Source organism: Heptranchias perlo, chromosome 1, assembly GCF_035084215.1.
Source record: "Heptranchias perlo isolate sHepPer1 chromosome 1, sHepPer1.hap1, whole genome shotgun sequence".
NCBI classification, from domain to species: domain Eukaryota; kingdom Metazoa; phylum Chordata; class Chondrichthyes; order Hexanchiformes; family Hexanchidae; genus Heptranchias; species Heptranchias perlo.
Genome location: NC_090325.1, coordinates 85,067,630 through 85,091,566, shown reverse-complemented (window position 1 = coordinate 85,091,566; position 23,937 = coordinate 85,067,630). Strand labels below are relative to the sequence as shown.

At 41.5% G+C, this 23,937-nt stretch overlaps 1 protein-coding gene across 19 annotated transcripts in view; it reads right to left on the bottom strand.

The window, feature by feature from the left end:
- fryl (furry homolog, like) overlaps window positions 1-23,937 on the bottom strand; it is a 450,071-nt gene that overhangs the window by 236,551 nt on the left and 189,583 nt on the right. For 18 of the 19 annotated variants that reach the window (XM_067987951.1, XM_067987806.1, XM_067987858.1 and 15 more), the window contains 2 exons: window positions 20,548-20,601; window positions 1,648-1,787 (listed from right to left, as the gene is read on the bottom strand). In XM_067987951.1, coding sequence (XP_067844052.1) covers window positions 1,648-1,787; window positions 20,548-20,601 — 194 coding nt within the window. The remainder of the gene's footprint in view (window positions 1-1,647; window positions 1,788-20,547; window positions 20,602-23,937) is intronic. The other variant, XM_067987899.1, reaches the window with a different exon arrangement.

Genomic DNA, 23,937 nt, shown 5'->3' with positions numbered 1-23,937 from the left:
GTTATGCAAATTAAGATTATTTCAACATAAATTCAATCACCTTGCATTGGTTCCAATGTAAAAATATCACCCCAATATGGAGGGACATTAGGGTCCATCAGGTTAGCAGGATATTTTAAAATTACATTTACATCAGTTTGTACAATCCAGAAAGAATTTTGTTCAAACCAACTGGAATGACAACAGGAAATTGAAATAATATTTGAGAGTCAATGGCAGAGTATGCAAAGAGCATTAAGAATTGACGCAAGTCCCATTCCAAAAACACAATTCATGTTCTATTACTTTTGACCAGGAGGTCATTCTAACTTCTTGTTCAATTACTGGACACAGTTCACTTACATTCTGATAAAAGGATGAAACTTTAAAAAGAAAACTAAAAGCCGTTAGGTATGGCTAGTCTAAATATGTGCAATTATTTATAAATCAAGAGGTTACTTTCAACTGTAGTGATCAGAATAAAATGCACTGATAATATATCTCTTAAAAAAAATACACACCCTGGATGGAAAATTGAGTTTTTACTGCCAAATCCATTAACTGCTCTAGGGGCAGATCCAAAAATATTCTACATCCACAGCACATTGCCAATAAAAAATTATAAATAGTTTGTCTTATAGGGTCCTGTGAAGAACTGCAGCTGAAAGACTAATTTATTTAGTAAGTCAGCAGATTCTTCATTTTTTTTGAGCTAGACCTCTTGTTTCTATTTACTGCATAATAATTCACCCAATAAAATTTCCATTTTAATCTCACCACCTAACTTTCCACAGAATATTTTTCAAATTTCTGAGCAGACAGCTGTTGATACAATTTAGATATCGGTGAGAAATAAAGCAATAAAGGCGGCTGTCTACAAAACAATGTGGAATATGTCCTCGCAAAAAATTTACACAGGAAAGGTAGCAGTTGGGAGCATTATTGAGCAATTCTGATACAATAACTGCTGATTATATAAATAAATGGGTTCAAGCAACACTTTCCATGGAAGGCTAAATTGTTTTAGTTTTCTTAGTCTAGTCAACCAGTTCATCACCCTTCATAATCCAATGGTTGTTTCATGCTTTTTGCAAAAATGTTTACAAAGTACTCAAGAATTATACTATTTGAGGGAAAAGTTTTAGAACAGAACAGCTTCACAGAAACAGCAATTCCATTGTTCATTAGAATAGTATTCACAACAGACTGCTATTGCCTCTTCTACTGTATAAGAATTATCAATGGAATATTTCTATTAAGTGAGACTATTGCATCATGTGTGGGTTTACTTCCATGATTTCTCATATTCTCAGTTTTATTCTCATGGGATGGAGTCATTAAGCAGAGGCTGAATGGTTTCCCATAGACAAAAGGAACAAAAAAACAAATCCACTTTGTTCTCCTCCGAGGTACTCTTGTGCACCTTATAGTAATGAGGTAACGCAGTAACACTGCCACAGGACTGAGAGCAGATCAACTGCCCGCTGCCATATGATACAGGAGAACCTAAAGCGGGGAGAAAACAATAAATCCAGAAACAAAACAGGACATTCTTGATGTTTGCCTGCATTAAACATTTAGTAATATAAATAACAGATTATTAAGCAACCATGGCTTGCTTTACTTTTCCTATTTTCCTAAATTTCACGTAAAGAAAAAATAAATTACCCTTTTGATTTTGTACTTGACCGTGGCCTATATTCATAGGATTCATCTTCTGCTCCATTCTGTCGTCTGTACCAGTCAAACAAGGTGCGAAGTAGAGAGGGAAGGCAGTGTTCTGCTACTGAGCTCATAGAGCTAATCACCTGCAAAACACAGAACAGCGCATAAATAAACAATCTCTCAGAGCTGAAAATATCCAAAGCTTTATACACATTGAAACAACAAAATGTATGTTCCCCCCACTCATTACTGACAAAGTAAACAAAAGGAGTCAAAATATGTAATAATATGGTTAAAAGCAGTGACAGAAATATAGCTAAAGTAACAATAGCTGCAGTATTTATTTTATTCATTCTCACGATGTGGGCATCACGGGCAAGGTCGGCATTTATTGTCCATCCCTAACAACTGAATGGCTTGGTGGGGCACCTCAGAAGACAGTTAAGAGTTAATCACATTGGCATGGGTCAGGAGTAATATATAGGCCAGACCGGGTAAGGACTGTAGGTTTTCATTTCCTAACGGACATTAATGACCCAGTTGGATTTTTACAACAATCTAACAGCTTATACTGGCCACTAATACCAGCTTTTTATTCTAGATTTTTTAAAACTGAATTCAAATTTACAAATCCCATGGTGGGATTCACGTTCTCTGGAATATTAGTCCAGGCCTCTTGATTACTAGTTTAGTAACATAACCACTACGCTACCATACCCGATGATGAATTACTTCAAGTGGGTGAAGTCAAATAGGAGGTCAGATAAAGTACCACAAAACTCAGTGTATAATTCATACCTCACATGGGCTCCATGATCTGCAAACCTGCCCGTATGACTTAGAAATTTGTGAGCTAAATATGAAAGTGTAAATTTCACACTGCATTGTAAGCAGGTATGCAGATTTTGCTCTGTAACTTCCCCCTTGACAGTGTTCTATGTACGTTGCGCCATTGGGACTTTCTACCATAACAGCTCCTAATGAATCTCTCTTTTTGAAACTCCTTACAAATCACCTAGGGCTTTCACTGCTTGAAGGAGAGAAGCATTAAGAGAAAAAATAGACTTGCATTTATATCGTGCCATCTCTCTCAGAAACGTCTCAAAGTGCTTTGCATACAATTACTTTCACTGATACACAAAGCCTACTCCTGGTAGTTCAAATCACTTAATTCAAATTACCAGATAATTCAAATTGCATTAGAAAAGTCCCCAATGCTTATTCCAACTGCTTTTTAGTTGCAAAAAAACTTTGAATTAACAGGAGTTGGAACTTGTCATGTTTTCCTGTCACAATGAAATTTACTTATTCATTTTACTTATCTGATCGGTTCCTCTAGATTTGGTGTCCAAGGTAGGTGGCACCATGTTTATTCACCTGTGGGATCTCACAGTTGCATTTCCAAGATAGGTAAGACTCGAGCTCCAAAATATGACTTGCTGGCTGCTCCCTCCCCACTGATGCCTTCCCTCCTCTGTAACTGGTTTCCCCTCTCTTCTGACTTGTCCACTGACTCAAACTCGAGTTCCCCGCCAGCCATCTCTGCCTCCTGCCTCAATCCCCAACCCAACCTCAAGTCTCGAAGTTCTTCAGTACTTTTACAATCAATACTGAGACTGGCCCCCAGCAATCCTCATGGCTGGTTTGGGGTCCACTTGTAGTAGAGGACGAATTACTTCAAAGTGCTTCATTGGCTGTAAAGCGCTTTGGGACATCCTGAGGTCATGAAATATGTATAAATGCTAGTCCTTACCTTTCAAAGATTGTTTCCAGCATTGGCCTAAGGAAACCTATATTATTTAAAATAAAATACTTGCCTTTATTTTGAATAGTTCAGGTTCCCTAAGTCACTGGTCAGTTAATCATTTTAAAAAGCCCCTCTCTCCCGGATATGACCCTCCCCCACCCAGAGATGCGTCTTGAGCCACACCCCCACAATCACCTGTGCCTTTGCCCCTCCTCTGCTCTCTCTCCTGCTGCTCCTTGTACTCCAGCCACACCATGCCAAGCATCCATTCCTTTCCCTCCTTTTCAACTTGCCCTGAGAAAACCCCCATGATTGCGCTTTTGTCAAGGCCATCCCACAACCCCCTCCTAGTACTCCCACACAGCAACCCACTCACCCCCTCAGTACCTCCACACCCAGCAACCTACCCATCCATTCAGTATTTCCATACTCAGCAACTCACCCAACCCCTCACTACTTCCACACCCAGCAATCCATCCCCACCTCAGTACTCCCACACCAAGCAATCCCCTCCAAAGCCATATACACCAGGAAGCTCGCAGGTTCTATCCCCAGTCTGTGTTGAGGTAATTGATCACAGGACAGAAGTACGGGCACTACAACTGTCTTCATTGGCCCTGGGTTTATGAGGGGAAATTTGGCTATGGTTCTTGCAACTGGTAGCCATCCAGTGAACCCTGCTAGAAGTGCACACATATGGAAATGACAGCATTGGACTCAGGTGTGATGGCTGTGTGGTCAAACATCCTCCAACTTACACTCTATTAATTCAGTAGTATAGTTTAGCATTATATTTGCTTTGTTAATTGCTGCTCTACAGTTACTGTATATTAAATACCAAGTTCACCAGCACCCCAAGAACCCTTTCAACTTCACCTGTAGCTATTTCAACAAGAGTTCACGGAGAATTTATGTCACACATTGCTTCTTTCAACATGCAGTACCTTACACTTTTCCTTATTGAATTCCATCTGTCACTGCTCTGCCCACTTATAGATTTGTAGTTCACTTTGTCGATCCTTGGCAGGCTCATCAAACTCAACAGCCCTACTTGTAGTATCATTGCAAAATTGACCAATTTGCATTCAGTTTCTGAATAAAGTCATTGATGTGTGTTAGGAACAGTACAGCCAGCATCCATAATCCCTTACCGTAACACCCATCCCTAAAAAGTACTCGTTCCTTTCTTTCCTTCAGCCAATTTTCTTATTCATTTCCTGTTTTTACTGTAAACTGCCACCATTTTACAATAGCGCAGTAGTCTTTCACGTGGAACTTTTATCAATGGCTTTCCGGAAGTTAAAGTACACCATGTCTAAAAACCTTCCACAGTCCACACAAGATATTACTGCCTCAAAAAAGTCGAATACGTCGAACAAATCTGATCTTCCCTTTCTGAAGTTGTGTTGGCTACTTACTGAGTTAATCTTCAAATTTGCTCCTGAAAATCGAATCCATTATTTTATCAGTTACTGATATAAAACTGCAGTTACCTGGGTCTCTTTTGCAACCTCTTTCAAATATGGGTATTACGCAAGCCTGTTTCCAATTCAGAGGAACCTGCCCACCATTCATCAATTTCCTCCTGCACTACACAAATCGCATCCTGAGTATCTCTTCGGATCCCTAAGGGTTTGTTCCTGCTAAGCCCATCCTAGACCTCCTTCACATTGATGTCAAAGTTGTTAAACCAACTTTGATTGTCTCCAATAATTTGGGCGTGCTTGTCGTTTCTTTTCTTTTAGAAAGCAATAAAAGTAATCGTTGAGTTTTAACTATTTTATATTCATCCTTACTTTCATTCCCCAATGGCATCCTTAAAGGTTCTCACCTCTCATTTTTAACATTTCATCTCTGTTCTAAATATTTTTCCTTTTTCACAACTAGATGACCAAGGAATTTTTTCTGCCTACAATCAAATTATTTGTATTTACAGCTAAACTCAAATCAAAGCAAGAAGGAACATAGGAACATAGGAACAGGAGTAGGCCATTCAGCCCCTCGTGCCTGCTCCGCCATTTGATAAGATCATGGCTGATCTGTGATCTAACTCCATATACCTGCCTTTGGCCCATATCCCTTAATACCTTTGGTTGCCAAAAAGCTATCTATCTCACATTTAAATTTAGCAATTGAGCTAGTATCAATTGCGGTTTGCGGAAGAGAGTTCCAAACTTCTACAACCCTTTGTGTGTAGAAATGTTTTCTAATCTCGCTCCTGAAAGGTCTGGCTCTAATTTTTAGACTGTGCCCCCTACTTCTAGAATCCCCAACCAGCGGAAATAGTTTCTCTCTATCCACCCTATCTGTTCCCCTTAATATCTTATAAACTTTGATCAGATCACCCCTTAACATTCGAAACTCCAGAGAATACAACCCCAATTTGTGTAATCTCTCCTCATAACTTAACCCTTCAAGTCCGGGTATCATTCTGGTAAACCTACGCTGCACTCCCTCCAAGGCCAATATGTCCTTCCGAAGGTGCGGTGCCCAGAACTGCTCACTGTACTCCAGGTGCGGTCTAACCAGGGTTTTGTATAGCTGCAGCATAACTTCTGCCCCCTTGTACTCCAGTCCGCTAGATATAAAGGCCAGCATTCCATTTGCCTTCTTGATTATTTTCTGCACCTGTTCATGACACTTCAATGATCTATTTACCTGAACCCCTAAGTCCCTTTGGACATCCACTGTTTTTAACTTTTTTACCATTTAGAAAGTACCCTGTTCTATCCTTTTTTGATCCAAAGTGGATGACCTCACATTTGTCTACATTAAATTCCATTTGCCACAGTTTTGCCCATTCACCTAATCTATCAATATCGCTTTGTAATTTTATGTTTTCATCTACACTGCTTACAATGCCACCAAGGAGTGTAGCAGTTTCATTTAATCAGTAATTTGATTGACTTACTTGCTACAACACCTGTAAAAGTTTGGTTAGGTTCAATGATAAGCACAGGAACTCTATAAGCTCTAATGCTCTGAAGTTTCTACATTCCTATGCAAACTTGTATACAATGCTTATAAATAACAGATTTATTTTACATACTGTAAAGCCAGCTATTTAATGCAATTTGTTTCATTCCATTTTTTTTCCCTATTGGCTACTGTATGTCCTCCTCACCTGAAGGAAAGACTCACGCTGGGGTACAGTTGGAGAATCTCACCCAAGTACCTATTCTTCATAGATGAATTTGGAAAGCGAATGTTGGCAGGTTGTTTCACCACCTGATATTATGCTTTCTTCCTAATCATCTATGCATCAGAACCTTAGCAAAAATCATAGAATCGAAGAATCATAGAATCTTACATCACAGCATAGCTTGGCAGGGGGATAGGAACCTGAGTGTGGATTCAGATGGGATAAAGTCAGAACTGGAAATGGAAGGCAGAAAATTAGTGAGTGAGTCTGGAAGGCAGAGGGAACAAAGGTTAGAAAATAAACAGAGGAGTTTGGCAGTCATTAAATGTATTTACCTCAATGCAAGGAGTATAGGAAATAAGGCAGATGAGCTGAGGGCACAGATAGACACGTGGCAGTATGATATCTTAGCTATTACAGAAACATGGCTTAAAGAGGGGCAGGACTGGTAGCTCAACGTCCCTGGTTACAGGGTTTTCAGACACGATAGAGAGGGGGATAAAAAAGGAGGGCAGGTGGCAATTTTGGTTAAGGAAACAATTACAGTTGTGAGGAGGAATGATATTTTAGAAGGAGCATCAAATGAGGCCTTAAGGATTGAGCTAAAGAACAAAAAAGGGGCAGTCACACTACTGGGAGTGTACTATAGATCCCCAAACAGTCAGTGGGAGATAAAGGAGCAAATATGGAGGCAAATTTCTGAGAAGTGCAAACACAATGGGGCAGTAATAGTAGGGGATTTCAACTATCCGAATGTTAACTGGGATACAAACAGTGTGAATGGTTTAGAGGGTGCAGAATTCTTAAATTGCATATAGGAGAATTTTTTTTTCGCCAGTATATAGCAAGCCCAATGAGAGGGGGGGGGGGGCAGTTCTGGATTTAGTTCTAGGAAATGAAAAGGGGCAGGTAGAAGAAGTAGAAGTGGGAGAGCATTTTGGTGGTAGTGATCATAATAGTTAGTTTTAGCATTGTTATGGAAAAGGACAAAGACAGAGCAGGAGTTAAAGTTTTCAATTGGGGAAAGGCCAATTTTACTAAACTGAGAGGTGATTTAGCAGAAGTAAACTGGAAACAGCCATTTGAAGGTAAATCAGTGTCAGAGCAGTGGGAGACATTCAAAGGGGTGATTCAAGGGGTTCAGGGTAAACTTATTTCCACGAATCTAGAGCCCCCTGGATGTCAAGAAGCATTCAGGGTAAGATAAGGCAGAAAAAGAAAGCCTATGATAGACACTGGGAACTCAATACTACAGAAAGCTTAGAGGGGTATACAAAGTGCAGGGGTGAAGTTAAAAAGGAAATTAGGAAAGCAAAGAGAGGGCATGAAAAAATATTAATAGGTAAAATCAAAGAAAACCCAAAGATGTTTTATAAATACATTAAGAGCAAGAGGATAACTAAAGAAAGAGTAGGGCCCGTTAGAAACCAAAAAGGTAAACTATGTGTGGAGGCGGAAGATGTGGGTATGGTTCTTAATGAATACTTTGCATCTGTCTTCACAAAGGAGAGGGATGATGCAGGGATTGAAGTTAAGGAGGAGGAGTGTGAAATATTGGATGAGATAAACATAGTGAGAGGAAGTATTAAGGAGATTGGCATCTTTGAAAGCTGATAAATCACTAGGATCAGATGAAATGTATCCCAGGCTATTAAAAGAAGCCAGGGAGGAAATAGCGGAGGCTTTAACAATCATTTTCCAAACTTCACTGGATACAGGCATAGTGCCGGAGGATTGGAGGACTGCTAACGTTGTACCGTTGTTCAAAAAGAGAGTGAAGGATAGACCGAGTAACTACAGGCCTGTCAGCCTAATCTCGGTGGTAGGCAAATTATTGGAATCAATTCTGAGGGACAGGATAAACTGTCACTTAGAAAGGCACGGACAAATCAAGGACAGTCAGCACGGATTTGTTAAGGGGAGGTCGTGTCTGACTAACTTGATTGAATTTTTCGAGGAGATGACAAAGAGGATCGATGAGGGTAGCGCAAGTGATGTAGTCTACATGGATTTTAGCAAGGCTTTTGACAAGATCCCACATGGCAGATTGGTCAAAAAAGTAAAGGCCCATGGGATCCAAGGGAATGTGGCAAATTAGATCCAAAATTGGCTCAGTGGCAGCAAGCAAAGGGTGATGGTCGACGGGTGTTTTTGTGACTGGAAGACTGTTTCCAGTGGGGTGCCGCAGGGCTCGGTACTAGGTCCTTTGCTTTTTGTGGTATACATTAACAATTTGGACTTAAACTTAGGGGGCATGATTAAGAAATTTGCGGATGACACAAAGATACGCCGTGTGGTTGATAGTGAGGAGGAAAGCTGTAGACTGCAGGAAGATATTAATGGACTGGTCAGAGGGGTAGAAAAGTGGCAAATGGAGTTCAATCCGGAGAAGTGTGAGGTAATGCATTTGGGGAGAGCAAACAAGGCAAGGGAATACACAATAAATGGGAGGATACTGAGAGGTGTAGAGGAAGTGAGGGACCTTGGAGTGCATGTCCACAGATCCCTGAAGGTAGCAGGACAGGTAGACAAGGTGGCTAAGAAGGCATATGGAATGCTTTCCTCTATTAGCCGAGGCACAGAATAAAAAGCAGAGATGTTATGCTGGAAGTGTATAAAACACTAGGTAGGCCCCAGCTTGAGTACTGCGCACAGTTGTGGTCACCACATTACAGGAAGGATGTAATTGCACTAGAGAGGGTGCAGAGGAGATTTACGAGGATGTTGCCAGGACTGGAGAATTTTAGCTATGGGGAAAGATTGGATAGGCTGGGATTGTTTTCTTTGGAACAGAGGAGGCTGAGGGGTGATTTGATTGAGGTGTACAAAATTATGAGGGGCCTAGATGGAGTGGATAGGAAGGTCCTATTTCCCTTATCGGAGGGGTCAATAACCAGGGGGCATACATTTAAAGTGATTGATAGAAGGATTAGAGTGGAAATGAGGAAAAAAATTTTCACCCAGAGGGTGGTGGGGGTCTGGAACTCATGACCTGAAAGGGTGGTGGAGGCAGAAACCCTCAACTCATTTAATTACCACCTGGATGTGCACCTGAAGAGCCGTGACCTGCAGGGCTATAGGCCAAATGCGGGAAAGTGGGATTAAGCTGGGTGGCTCGTTGCTCAGCCGCGCGGACACGATGAGCCGAATGGCCTCCTTCTGTGCCATAAATTTTCTATGATTCTAGATTCTAGACTCCGCTAGGTCCCATTCTGTTTATCATTCTGGAAGGAGGCCATTCGGCCTGTCATGCCTGTGCCGGCTCTGTGAAAGAGCTGTCTAATTTGGTCCCACACCCCAGCCTTTTCCCCATAACCCTGCAAATTAATCCTCTTCAAGTACATGTCCAATTACCTTTTGAAAGTTCCTATGGCACCTGCTTCCACCACCCTGCCAGGTAGTGCATTCCAGGTCTTAACAACACTCTGTGAAAAAAAATTATCATTTTCCCTCTAGTTCTTCTGCCAATTATTTTAAATCTATGAATTACTGACCCACTTGGGGAAACAGTTTCTCCCTACTTCCTCTATCAAAACCCTTCATAATTTTGAATACCTCTATTAGGTCTCCACTTAACCTTCTCTGCTCTAAGGAGAACAATCTCAGCTTCTCCAATCTCTCCACATAACTTAAGTCCCTTATCCATGGTATCATCCTAGTAAACCTCCTCAGTACACAATACTCCAGCTGAGGCCTAACCAGTGTTTTGTAAAGATTTAGCATGACTTCCTTGTTTTTGTATTCAATACCCCTATTTACAAAGCCAAGTATCCCATACACTTTCTTAACCTCCTTATCAACTTGCCCCACCACCTTCAAAAAATTGTCAATATGCACCCTTAGGTCCCTCTGCGCTTGCATCTGCCCTCAAAATAGTACCATTTAAATGATACTGCTTCTCCATGTTGTTCCTCCCAAAGCGCATCACTTCACACTTATCCGCATTAAATTGCATCTGCTGTATGTCTGCCCATTTCACCAGTCTGTCTGTGTCCTCCTGAAGTCCGCTACCATCCTCCTCACTATTTACTACGTTGCCCAGCTTTGTATTGTCAGTTCGACAGCAAATGGAAACAAGAACCAGGAGTAATTTTTCCCTACATGTTCAAAGGACGGTAAAGCCAACTGTAACATCCAACTGCCAATTCAGTTGAGATTGGTTAATTCACCATAGGCTAAGCATTGCACCTGGATCCTTCCTGGTTTGTTGGACTTACATCTCATCATGTTGTGCATTTATTTGCTGAGTCACTGTGGGAAGGTTAATAAATTACATTTAACAACCTTTAAATATTGAAGCTTCATGGATAATGAACTATGCTTAAAATGTTACATTTTGAGGTTCGAGGGGAGACTTCCTACGTGTGCTGTAAAGACACCTTGACATCATCAGTAAAATGTTCATAGCTACATCCATAAGAGTCTGGACTTCTTTTCAGTAGCTTTCACAAGGACCACTTGTAGTTTCAATAAATTCAATTATGAACAAGGTGCAAGCTAATCATCACAACAAATGACTATATTTTACTCGTACCAGGGAACCACTCCCCCTTCTGAGGCTGTCAGACAAACGGCCTTCTCCTCCGTTGGCAAATTTCCGTGGCTTCAGCTACATCCAAAATTATCTACAAGGTAAAATTTCAATCTGCATCTATTACGAATGAGTGCTTGCACTGCTTTCTGACAAAGTGCATTAAATATTAATACAGCGGCAGCAGACCACTTTCAGTCTCCTCGCCCACAGCCGCAACTTTATATTTAAGTTACAAGTAGAATAAAAACCACAAAATTCTACCAACATTTCTCTACCCCAATGCTTGCATCTCCTAGCACCTCCAAATATTCCAAGGCTCCACCAAGTGTGCTTGACTTCAGTGCTCCTCAATCATTCCTCCAGGCCAGTCAAGTGTCCAACTTACCGTGAGCAACACAATGGGTGATCCAGTAGTTATTAAAAATAATTTTAATTGTAGCTAAGTAGCCATTGTAGTCACTATGTCCAAATTATGAGAAATTTTCAACAGGTCACAAGACTAATATGGATGAGGGAAGCCATTTACCACACCCTTAGCTCGTCCAACGATAATAAAAAAATAAGTTTTACTTGTTCTCATGGTGTGGCTGTTGCTGGCTAGGCCACATTTATTGCCATCCCTAGTTTTCCTGAGAAGGTAGTGGTGGGTCTTTTTCTTGAACTACTGCAGTCCCTGTGATGATGATGATGTCCTCATGATGGTGTTAGGTAGGGAATTCCAAGATTTTGACCCAGCGATGATGAATGAATGGCAATATTTTTCCAAGTTAAAATTATGTCTGACTAGAAGTGATAAGTGTTTTCATAACATTGCTGCTGCTTTTGGCCACCTCTGTTGTAGAGGTCACAATGCAGAGAGGTGCTGTTGAAGTAAGCTTGGTGATTTACTACAGTGCATCCTGTAGCTAAGCATGCACTGGTTGTGTAGGAGTTTAATAGAAGCCTGTAGCAGAGATGCCGATCAAGCAGACTGCTTCAACCTAGATGTAACTGAGCTTCTTGAGTGTTGTTTTACTGCACCCATAAATGCCAAATAATAACAATCTTGAACAAGAGAAAGTCAAGCCAACCCCCTCACCTACCGCCCTCCCCAAGATCATTGCCGAGTCCCTCACCATTAATCTCTTGCTGGTTACCACTGATCAAAAAGTTAACTGGACCAATCACTTAAACATCCAGCTGCAAGAGCAGGGCAGAGCATGGGTACTCTGATGAGTGGCTCACCTCCTGATGCCTCAAAGCCTCTCTACCATCTGCAAGGCTGAAGTCACCTGGATGGGTGCAGCTTCAATAACACTCAAGGAGCTCAACATCATCCCAGGAACAATTATTTTTAAAAAGTAGCACTTACTATGGGATGCGCTGCAAACAGCCGAGTCTTATACCAAGTTGGAGTTCGTGGAAGGTGGAACAAGGGAAGCTGGTGAAGAAAGCATGGGAGAAGTCGAGCTTGGGGGTGACAAAAGCTTGAATGAGAGTTTCAGAGCCAGTGGGAGTGAGATGGGAATTAAGTTGAGTGATGTTACACAAGTGGAAATGAGCAGTTTAGATAATGGGTAGAATTCCGGGTAATGAAGCTCAGTTCACAGTCAAATGAGGAAGAGGCAGGGCTATGAAGAGAGGGCAGGGCAGTCAGATTAGATTTGGATTGTTCTTGCAAAGAGCAGAAACAGAAACAATGTGGTGAATGACCTCATTCTGTGCTGTAAAATTTTATGGTTCATGGGAGGTTGTGCCTTTCATTTCATGTTCAGCCTCAGAAGTTACAAGGAAAGCAAATGGAATTCAGGCTACAGTTTTGAGCTTTTGGTGGTGGCTTTGCTTTTGCCATAGTTAACCTGGAGAAAGATTTAGTTGTTTGAATGCCTGTTTGTCTTGAAGCCAGCCATGGATTCAAGAGTGATGACAGGGAGCTGGGTGTCATCAGATCCCAAGATTATAGATAATGTCACACAAAGGCAGCATGTAGAAAAGGAAAAAAATTGGGGGCGTCATGTTAAGCTTCGAGACCATGAACGTGCACACATGTCTTTCAACTTCAGCTAGCTATTTCAACACCAATCATGTTTTCTTCTGAAATGCAATACATTACAAAATGTGATACTTATCCATATTGAATTTCATTTATCACTGTTCCACCCACTTTGATTTTCGCTAGTTCATTTTGTAGGTCCTTCGATGCTTTCCTACCCTATGCCCAGTTCGCAAAGAACTTCTGAATCCAGATCGTTAATGCAAATTAGAAACAGTAGTACTCCTTGGGGCACACCATTCAGTAAGAGGTAGCCAAAACACAACACAGGAACTTCAGGTGGCAGTGTTAATAAAACTACGTAAAACCATTTCAGAATTTAAGCTTTATAAGGAACAGTGTGCTGACTTCGTCTTTGATAATTTTGGTCAAAGCATAACAGTTTATTTCACTGAGCTAAAACATGTTACCTTTGTGCCCATTTATGTAAATCTTTTGGACAACAATATGTTTATATCCTGTATTTATTACCAATTCTTAAACTGAAATAAAATTATTACATTAGTGATAAAACTGTAAAACAGAGTTAGTTCAGTGATAAAACTGAAAGATCTACTGCAGAAGTGTACGCACCCAAATTCCGACCTACATTGACTAAAGTGCAAAAGTACTCAATTCGCTATGAAGCACTTTGGGAAGTCCTGAGAGGGTCAAAGGCACTATATAAATGTAAGTTCTTTCTTTCTTACAACCCTTTCAATAGAGTGATACTCACCGCTGGAAAGATAATATTCCACACTTTTCATTTACACAGGCTTCAACATTTTTAAAATATCACTCCTAAAAGTGTGCTTCAATTGTCAGCCAGGCATTTATAAAGAACTTGTTAATAGATGCCACTATGACTTTATTGGAATGTGGAATAATTGTGGACATTTTTCTCAGATGGATTCTCTTAGTTTTGAGGATTGCAAAAATGTGCACCCCAAGCCTTGTTGGAATGTTGTTTCCTTGTTATAGTTTAACTTGAGAATCTTTTTGATTCTGAAATTTTAAATTCAAAATATCAACAAGCTTGAATGCTTAGTTCAAATCCCTCCATGGCCTCACCACTCCCTACCTCTGTAACTTACTACAGCCCTACAACCCTTCAAAATCTCTGCGCTCCTCCAATTCTGGCTTCTTGTGCATCCCCGATTTTCATTGCTCGACAATTGGCGGCCGTGCCTTCAGCTGCCTAGGCGCTAAGCTCTGGAATTCCCTCCCTAAACCTCCCTGCCTCTCAACCTCTCTCTCCTCCTTGAAGATGCTCCTTAAAACCCACCTCTTTGACAAATCTTTTGGTCACCTGTCCTAATATCTCCTTATGTGGCTCGGTGTCAAATTTTGTTTGATAACGCTTCTGTGAAGCGCCTTGGGGTGTTTTATGACGTTAAAGATGCTATATAAACGCAAGCTGTTGTTGATGTGGGTCCAATTAGAGGGACAGATTTAACAACTTTAACTGTTATCTCTTTCTTATCTTAAGAATGTGATTTGGTGCTTCATCTTGAATGGAGATTGTGTTTAAGAAAATCATCCTGGCACCTGTGAAGGCTTAGCAGGTAACGGCACTACTCAGTGTGGACAAAACCATACAACAACTTGCATTTATACAGCGCCTTTAACGTAGTAAGACATCCCAAGCCCTTTTACAGATGTGTAATCAGGCAAAAATAGACACCACGTCAAAGAAGGAGGTGTGATCAAAAGCTTAGTCAAAGAGGTGGGTTTGAAGAAGGGTCTTGAAGGAATAGAGGAAGGTGGAGAGGCAGAAAGGTGTAGGGAGAAAATTCTGGAGCATGGGACCTAGACGGCGGACGGGATGGCCAAAAATAGTGGGGCGGAGGGAATGGTGGGGGGGGATGCACAAGAGGCCATAGTCAAAGTGTTCGAAGGAGGCTGTAGGGCTGGAGGAAGTTTCCAAGATAGGGAGGAATGAAGCCATGAAGGGATTTAAACACGAGGATGAGAATTTTAAATTGGAAGTGTTGGGGGTCCAGGAGCCAATGTAGGGCAGGAAGAATAGGAGTAATGGGTGAGCGGTACTTGGTGCGGGATAGGATGTGGGCAACAGGGTTTTGAATGAGCTGATGTTTATGGAATGTGGAGGATGGAAGGCCGGCCAAAAGAGCATTTTAACAGTCAAGTCTGGAGATGACAAACACGTGGATGAGGGTTGAGGCAGGGGTGGAAGTGGGCAATACTACGGAAGTAGAAGTAGGCTGTCCTTGTGATGGAGAGGATATGGGGGTCAGAATTTCAGCTCGGAGTCAAGCAGGATGCTCAGGATGTGAACAGTCTGATTCAACCTGAGACAGTGGCCGGGAAGGGGGATGGAATCAGTGGCAAAGGTACTCTGGCGGGAACCAAAGACGATGGCTTCAGCCTTCCCAATGGGAAGTAATTCGACTCATCCAAGACTGGATGTCAGTTACGAAGTTTGATTGCACAGAAGCAGTAGAGGGGTCAAGAGACGTGGTGGAAAGATAAGAGCTGGGTGTCATCAATGTACACGTGGAACCTGACCATGTCTTCGGATGATATTGCCACGGGGCAGCACATGAATGAGGATGAGGAGGGGTCCCACGATGGAACCTTAGGAGACTTCAGAGTAACTGCAGGAATGGAAAGAGAAACCATTGAGTGCTGATTTGGGAGAATCAAATATGGAGTGACGGGAAAGATGGGCATGGATTTGGGAGTGGACAACACTCAACACTTCAAGAACTTTGGAGTGGAAAGGAAGGTTTAGAAATGGGGCAGTAGTTTGCAAGGACAGAGGGGTCGAGGGAGTTTTGTGAGGAGGTGGTGACGATGGCTGTTTTGAAAGGAAGGGGGTCAGTGCATGAGGAGAGGGAACCATTTACAATGTTAGCTAGCTTGGGAGCCAGGAAGGGATGTTGTGTAGTCAACAGTTTAATGGGATTGGGGTCGAGAGTACGAAGTGGGTCTCGTGGACAAGATAAGCTCAGAGAGGACATGATGGAAGAAAGTTGGAGTATAAGAGTAAGGAAGACATATTACAATTGTACAGGGCTTTGGTGAGACCTCACTTGGAGTACTGTGTACAGTTTTGGTCTCCTTATCTAAGGAAGGATATACTTGCCTTAGAGGCGGTGCAACAAAGGTTCACTAGATTAAATTCCTTAGATGAGAGGGTTGTCTTATGAGGAGAGATAGAGTAGAATAGGCCTATACTCTCGAGTTTAGAAAACTGAGAGGTGATCTCATTGAAACATATAACATTCTGAGGGGGCTTGACAGGGTAGATGCTGAGAGGTTGCTTCAACTGGCTGGAGAGTCTAGAACTAGTGGGCATAGTCGCAGGATACGGGGTCGGCCATTTATGACTGAGATGAGGAGGAATTTCTTCACACAGAGGGTTGTGAATCTTTGGAATTCTCTAACCCATGGGACCGTGGATGCCGAGTCCTTGAGTATATTCAAGAATGAGATAGATAGATTTATAGGCTCTAGGGGAAATCAAGGGATATGGGGGTCGGGCAGGAAAGTGGAGTTGAGGTCGACGGTCAGCCATGATCTGATTGAATGCCGGAGCAGGCTCGAGGGGCCGTATGGCCTACTCCTGCTCCTATTTCTTATGTTCTTAAAGGAGAGAAACTAGAGAAGGATATGGGTTAGGGCAGGAGGATGCCTGGAGGGAGGTTTGCCTTGGTGAGCAAGGAGAAGGGGAGGAGGCAGCAGAATGGATTGTCTCAATCTTAACAAGGTCCATAAGCTCCTCACACTTGTTGTTAGAGGTAAGCATGGAGAAGGCAGGGAAGGGGTTTAAGGAGACATTCAGCAGTGGAAAAAAAGAGGCTGGAGATTATCTTTGCTTTCCAGAAGTAGTGGTGGTTTTGGCAGGAGAGAGAGGCCCAATATTGCTTAATGTAGTCCAGCCAGATGTGGTGATGGATAGATAAGCTAGTTGTGCACCAGATTTTCTCGTGTCTGTTACTCTTGGATTTGAGGAAGCGAAGATGAGATGAAGATACCGGGGGAATGGCCAGAATGAGAGAGAGTAGAGGTTTTCCTCTGGACAGAGGCATCAAGGTGGATATGAGGGAGTGGTTGAACAGATCAACAACTGCAGAAGTATTGTGGCATATGGAAGGCCAAAGGCTAGGCAGCTGGGTGTTTGAAAGTGGCAATTGCAAGTTAGTTCCAGGTGCCGACACTGAAGAAAGTGGAGTTTGAAGGAGGTAGGGGGATGTGGGTGGTGAGAGATACAAGGAAGTGGTGGGAGATGGCTTTGTCTATGATGGAGGCCATGGGAGGAGAGTGGGAATGTGAGAAGACAAGATCAAGGGACTGGCCATGAATATGGGTAGGAGAGTTTATGTCAAGGGGGAGGTTTAGAGAGGGCAGAGGGCAGTGAAATCAGAGGAGAGGGGGCAAGGTCAGTTGAGATGGAGATTGAAATCACCTTGGATGAGGTGCCGCTCAGAACTGAGGCTGATGCAGGAAAGGAGGGAAGATATTTGGTTGAGACAATTGGGATGGGGCTTCGGGGTGGGGCGGGGTGGAGAATGAGCATTTTAAAGGAGACACGATTGGGATAAAACAAGTTTAGGTGCTCAAAGGAGGAGAAGGTACCAGAGGAACAGAGGGAAGAGACAAAGGTATGTTTTGGTGATAAAGGCCACACCATCATCAGGGCAGTTTGGGCGGGGCAGGTAGTGGAAAGTATAGCCAAGTGTGGAGGCTGCAGTAAGGGGCCAAGTTTCAGTCAAAGCCATGATGCCAGTGCAATGGTCCACAAATGGCAAAGGCCTTGTTTGGACATTCTGAAGGGAAATGCAGAAGGCGACGATAAATTTTGATCTTCAGAATGTCCAAGGTGCAAGGTGCAATTCTCTGTCTGATCTGTGCAGTGTTAACTGATCTCAGCCAGATAGGACTTCGGTTTCTTCAATTGTTCTCAGAGAAAGTTGAAAGAAAAAGGAACTCATTTTGCACAATGTGGTAATTAAATGTTACTTCAGATGAGTGGAATGTATTTTGATCATTTGGAGAAGTCCAAAAAATCTAATTTCAGAGTCTAAGTTTCTAAAAGTCAATATCCCTCAGTGCCCATGAGGATGTTCATATTGAAAGGAGTGAGCGAGTAAAATAAACATTGAGACCCTCAACCCTGTCAATTAGATTTTTCTAATCAAATCATTCTCAAAACAAAACGTTAATATCATAAGCAATCTAGTATAAGACTATTATGGAGCTTTCCTGTAAACTTATTTCACATTTTGTCTGCTTTGGAAACAGATTGTATTATAATAGAGAAAAATATTTTATTATTCTTATACAGATTAAATCCCAGAATGCAGTAATTTTTTTTTTGCTATGTCCAGAATCTTTTTTGCAAATTGCACCAGTGTTGTGTTTCTGCAGATGCCCTTAGAAATAGAATTGACACCATTCATTTTGCTGAGTTTGTCTGCTTCAAAATAGCAGGATCCCAGGAGCATCAGTGTTTGATTATGATGTTAAAAAAAGGCTTAGAAGGATGGATTTCAGCTGGCTCGTACCCGAGCCAGTCATGCATTACTCATACCATAGCCATTTGTTCTGGAAACTGCATACATTAATATTTTATGAAGCACCCTTTGAATGGATGAATTGTGTAATACTCTTTCTCATACTCAATTTTCTTCAGTTTGGCTACTTTACACTGTCAAGGTTTTTAATTTTTCATGGCTGTGGTGCAATTTGCTAAATTCTTATAGTGCAGAAACCTTTCACGTTAAACAGAAACAACAGTTGGTAAGCGCACTGCTCAACTACACAATTCACACCAGGAAGGCCCCAGGCTCAATTGCCTTCTATGCTGAGTTAGTGGGTAGGATTCCTGGAATGTGTGTGGGGGGGGGGGATGTTGGGAGAGAAAGTTAAAACTCCTGTTCCTGACCACTATCCTCACGTGTGCAAACATCACGCAAGGCCAAATGATGTCCCCCACCCAACAGCAACTGACACTTGGAATCATAAAATGTTGCAGCACAGAAACAGGTCATTTAGCCCACCAAGTCTGGGGAAAAACACATGCACAAATCAAAACACAAGAGCACCTATAAGCTCAAATTCCTACTCAAAACACCCTCAATCGCGTTATGGCCAATGCTGCGAGTGAAATTCTACAAAGACAAGTAAAATTAAAAACATTAGTAAAATTGACAGACTTTCCAACCTAAGTTTGCTTATACAAATCATGGATGAGTTTAAGTACTTCACTGATTTAAGGGTGTCAAACCAAATGGCTCTTTAACTCCTAATATCAAACAACTAAATCAACCTAAAAAAAACGATGAAGAGCTTTAAAAAAGTTGGCAACTTAACAACAGCCCTGACACATAAAAACAAGTACCTACAGGCTTTGTAACTTAGGCTGTAGGTATACACAACATTCCTTCACTTGTATTGGAGAGGGGAAAAAAAATAAGCATATTAAAGGCTGATGGGGGAAATCCAAACACTGAAGGCATCAAATTGGCAGTGTAGTTCTAGGGGGCCCTGAAGCATTCTTCCCTGTTGAGCATTGCACTTCTACGTTAAAACTGATGCTGCACTCTCCCTCTCTACTCCATGTCAGTTAACGCTGACACTCTCCTTCCTGCCTCACTGCGCACCGTCACTCCCAGATTCTGCCCCTTCCCTCTCCCATTTTTTCCCCCTCCCTACAACATGCCAATCCTACCCAAGTCTAGCTACTATAAGACTGCACCCAGCCCCTCTCTACTCAACCTTACTCTTAACGCTAAAGGCAGTGATTCCACCAACTGTACACTGTAAGACAGAATTTATGTTCTCTGAGAATACCTGTCTACAGTGTATAGAGCCCACAATTACTGCCATTAGCTTTAAAAGTAACATTGAGAGGAGAGAGGCTAGTGCCAGTCTACTAACAGTCAGACTTGAGCAGGAACTGGAACAGGATCAAGGGCAGAGGGGCCCATTTTTGTCAGCAAATCGTAATATGCTCAGTAGGTCTTCAAAACACTGACGTCAGGGTAAAATGCTGTCAGTTGCCATATACGAAAAGAGATTGTGGTAGGATCCAAGACACGGAAATACACTCTTCTCGATATATGTGAAAAATTGAAATAACCGAATAACAAAAGTGCTCATTACATTTGGCATTTTGCAGCAATATTCAGACATTCCAGTAATACTTCCTACATATTGCACTAATGGCTGCATCATTTTCCATACAAAGTTAAGATACTGCAGTGCTTATGGCTTGAATACCTATTGGATTTAACCAAAGAGGATAAAATTAATTTTGGACAGTACAAATTAGATACCAACATCTTGCATTTTCACAAATATTAGAATAAATTGCAAAGTACCTATGTATTTCTGATCCTATACATTAGACCGTATCATCGAAAATGGTGTTTCTGGGAGCATAAATGAAAATATCAATATTCTCCTGGTGTAACAAATATAAAATACATCAGCTTTCTTACCTGATCAAACTGTAAATCTTCACCTCTTTGCAACGATCTGGACAATGGTTTTTCCTAAAATACAAATTTTTTTTTTAAATTGGTGACTACACTGTAGCTTTCAAATAATAAAAATAATTCTCCATCAATAGTACTTGAGGTTCAACATAGAAAGGTTAAACTACAAATGTGGAGTAGTCCCACTTAGCTTATTGTCAGCAGTCAGTTTTCACAAAATAAGAGCATTCAGATGGTTTTAAGAAAGTTATTCCCCTGAGTAAAAGAAAGCAAATAACCCTGGCAACTTCTCATTGTGACAAGGTACCACATATCTACAAAATGCTGTATTCTGCTATGATCACCAGCATTTAGATAACATAAGCATCACGTCAATTCTGGACTGTGGTAGTGGCAGAATCAGTAGGAGGGGGCTTCTTTCCAGCACTCTTCTGTCATGTCTTTCCCAGAATTGGGAAAGATGGTCTGTTTAGCTGACACCTCACAGGCTGAAATACCAGTTGAGGCTCCCTTACTAGAAGATCAATTCAACACAAATAAATGTATCCTCAAGGATGAAAGGGCCTTTACTCTAGCATCCAGGCGACTGCTCAACAGGTTTAGGTCAAGAACTGGTCAACATATTGGAGGGGATAAACATAGTGAGGGAGGAAGTATTAAGGGGATTAGCATCTTTGAAAGTAGATAAATCACCAGGCCCGGATGAAATTTATCCCAAGCTGTTAAGAGAAGCAAGGAAGGAAATAGCAGAGGCACTGACCATCATTTTCCAATCTTCTTTGGCTACATGTGTGGTGCCGGAGGATTGGAGGACTGCTAACATTGTAACATTGTTTAAAAAGGGAGCAAGGGATAGACCAAGTAATTACAGGCCAGTCAGCCTAACCTTGGACTGGTCGGAAAAGTAAAAGCCCATGGGATTCAAGGGAAAGTGCAAGTTGGATCCAAAATTGGCTCAGTGGCAGGAAGTAAAGAGTAATGGTCGACGGGTGTTTGTATGACTTGAAGGCTGTTTCCAGTGGGGTTCAGCAGGGCACAGTATTAGGTCCCTTGCTTTTTGTGGTATTTATCAATGATTTAGACTTAAATGTAGGGGGCTTGATTAAGAAGTTTGCAGATTATACTAAAATTGGCCGTGTGGTTGATAGTGAGGAGGAAAGCTGTAGACTGTAGGAAGATATCAATGGACTGGTCAGGTGGGCAGAAAGGTGGCAAATGGAATTCAATCCAGAGAAGTGTGAGGTAATGCATTTAGGGTGGGCAAACAAGGCAAGGGAATACACAATAAATGGGAGGGTACTGAGAGATGTAGAGGTCCAGAGGGGCCTTGGAATGCATGTCCAAAGATCCCTGAAGGTAGCAGGGCAGGTGGATAAGGTGGTTAAAAAGGCATATGGGATACTTTCCTTTATTAACTGAGGTATAGAATATAAGAGCAGGGAGGTTATGCTTGTACTGTATAAAACACTAGTTAGGCCACAGCTACAGTACTGCGTACAGTTCTGGTCACCACATTACAGGGAAGATGTGATTGCACTAGAGAGGGTACAGAGGAGATTTACAAGGATGTTGCCGGGACTGGAGAATTTTAGCTATGAGGAAAGACTAGATAGGCTGGGGTTGGTTTTTTTTGGAACAGAGGAGGCTGAGGGGAGATTTAATTGAGGTGTAAAAAATTATGAGGGGCCTAGATAGAGAGGATAGAAAGGACCTATTTTCCCTTAGCAGAGGGGTCAATAACCAGGGGCATAGATTTAAAGTAACTGGTAGAAGGATTAGAGGGGAGCTGAGGACAAAATTTTTTACCCAGAGGGTTCTTGGGGTCTGGAACTCACTGCCTGAAAGGGTGGTAGAGGCAGAAATCCTCAATGCATTTAAAAGGTGCTTGGATGTGCACTTGAAGTGCCATAACCTACAAGGCTACGGACCAAGAGCTGGAAAGTGGGATTAGGCTGGATAGTTCTTTTTCGGCCTGCACAGACACGATGGGCCGAATGGCCTCCTTCTATGCCGTAAATTTCTATGATTCTAACTGAAGAAGTTTATAGGAATCATAGTGTAGCCAAAAACAGAGAACATGGATTAATCTGTGCTTTCAAAGTAGCGTAGTCCAAAAATCTGTTATACCTTCTTACATTCAGTTTTGTTTTCTATTCTTCTGATCGAGAACATTTGTGGCTGTTATATCTGAAAAGTAAGCTGGACCCCTAAGGCATCATTTGTAGAGTATAGAAATCTGATTGTTGTCTGCCTTTCTTCCAGGATCACTCAAACATTCCTGACAATCTATCTTTTAAAGTTTGGTGTATGATTTACATTAGAAGTTATATATCTTATGTGATGGGGGAAATCTTTGCATATGCTATTGGTAAAATATGAATGAGACCACCAGGAGTGATAGATACTACAGCCGGGACAACCAACGAAGGCCACTTTGACTGAAGCAACAATGCTGATTGCTGATCGATGATTATCTTGGCCAAATAATGCAGAAATAAACACATATTAAGAACTATAGAAACATGGAGATGCTGAGCCCAAGTAAAATATCTGCAGTTAAGATGTCTTACATTCTACTCTTCTTTCTGTCCCCCAGCTATCTCTCTATCCATGCAGGTATAATCGCTTTAATCTATGATTCTACGATTCTAATATCATGTGCATTAAATTTTCATAGAAGTTATATGGCACTTTATTAAATGCCTTCTGAAAATCCATATATACAACATCCACTGCATTGCTTTTCTGTATAGCCTCTGTGATTTTCTCAAAAAATGTAATTAAATTAGTGATGCAAAACCTTATCCTTTATAAATCTATAGGTGTAAGGAATCTTACAACACCAGGATATAGTCCAACAGTTTTATTTGAAAATCACAAGCTTTCGGAGGCTTTCTCCTTCATCAGGTGACCTGACGAAGGAGAAAGCCTCCGAAAGCTTGTGATTTTCCAATATAACTGTTGGACTATAACCTGGTGTTGTAAGATTCCTTACATTTGTCAACCCCAGTCCATCACCGGCATCTCCACATCATTTATAAATCTATACCAATGCTCCCAGATCAGCCCACATGTTCATTAATTTCTAAAGATTTACCCACAACTGAGGCAAGACTAATTGACCTATAATTTCCTGGCTTATCATTCTTTCCTTCCTTGAACAGGACTCAGGAACTTGGGGATATGTCCACTAATGGGCAAAGATAAAATGTAAAAATGTATACTGCTCATAGCTAGGAATGCAGGGAGACCAATGTTGCTTGACAAATTTAATAGTGTTTTTTTGAAGAAGTAGCGGATTGAATAAAGAGAATGCAGTAAGTATGGTGTACATGGATTTTCAGAAGGTGCTTATTTGAAAAAAATCAAGCATATGGTATGAGGAAATTCAAC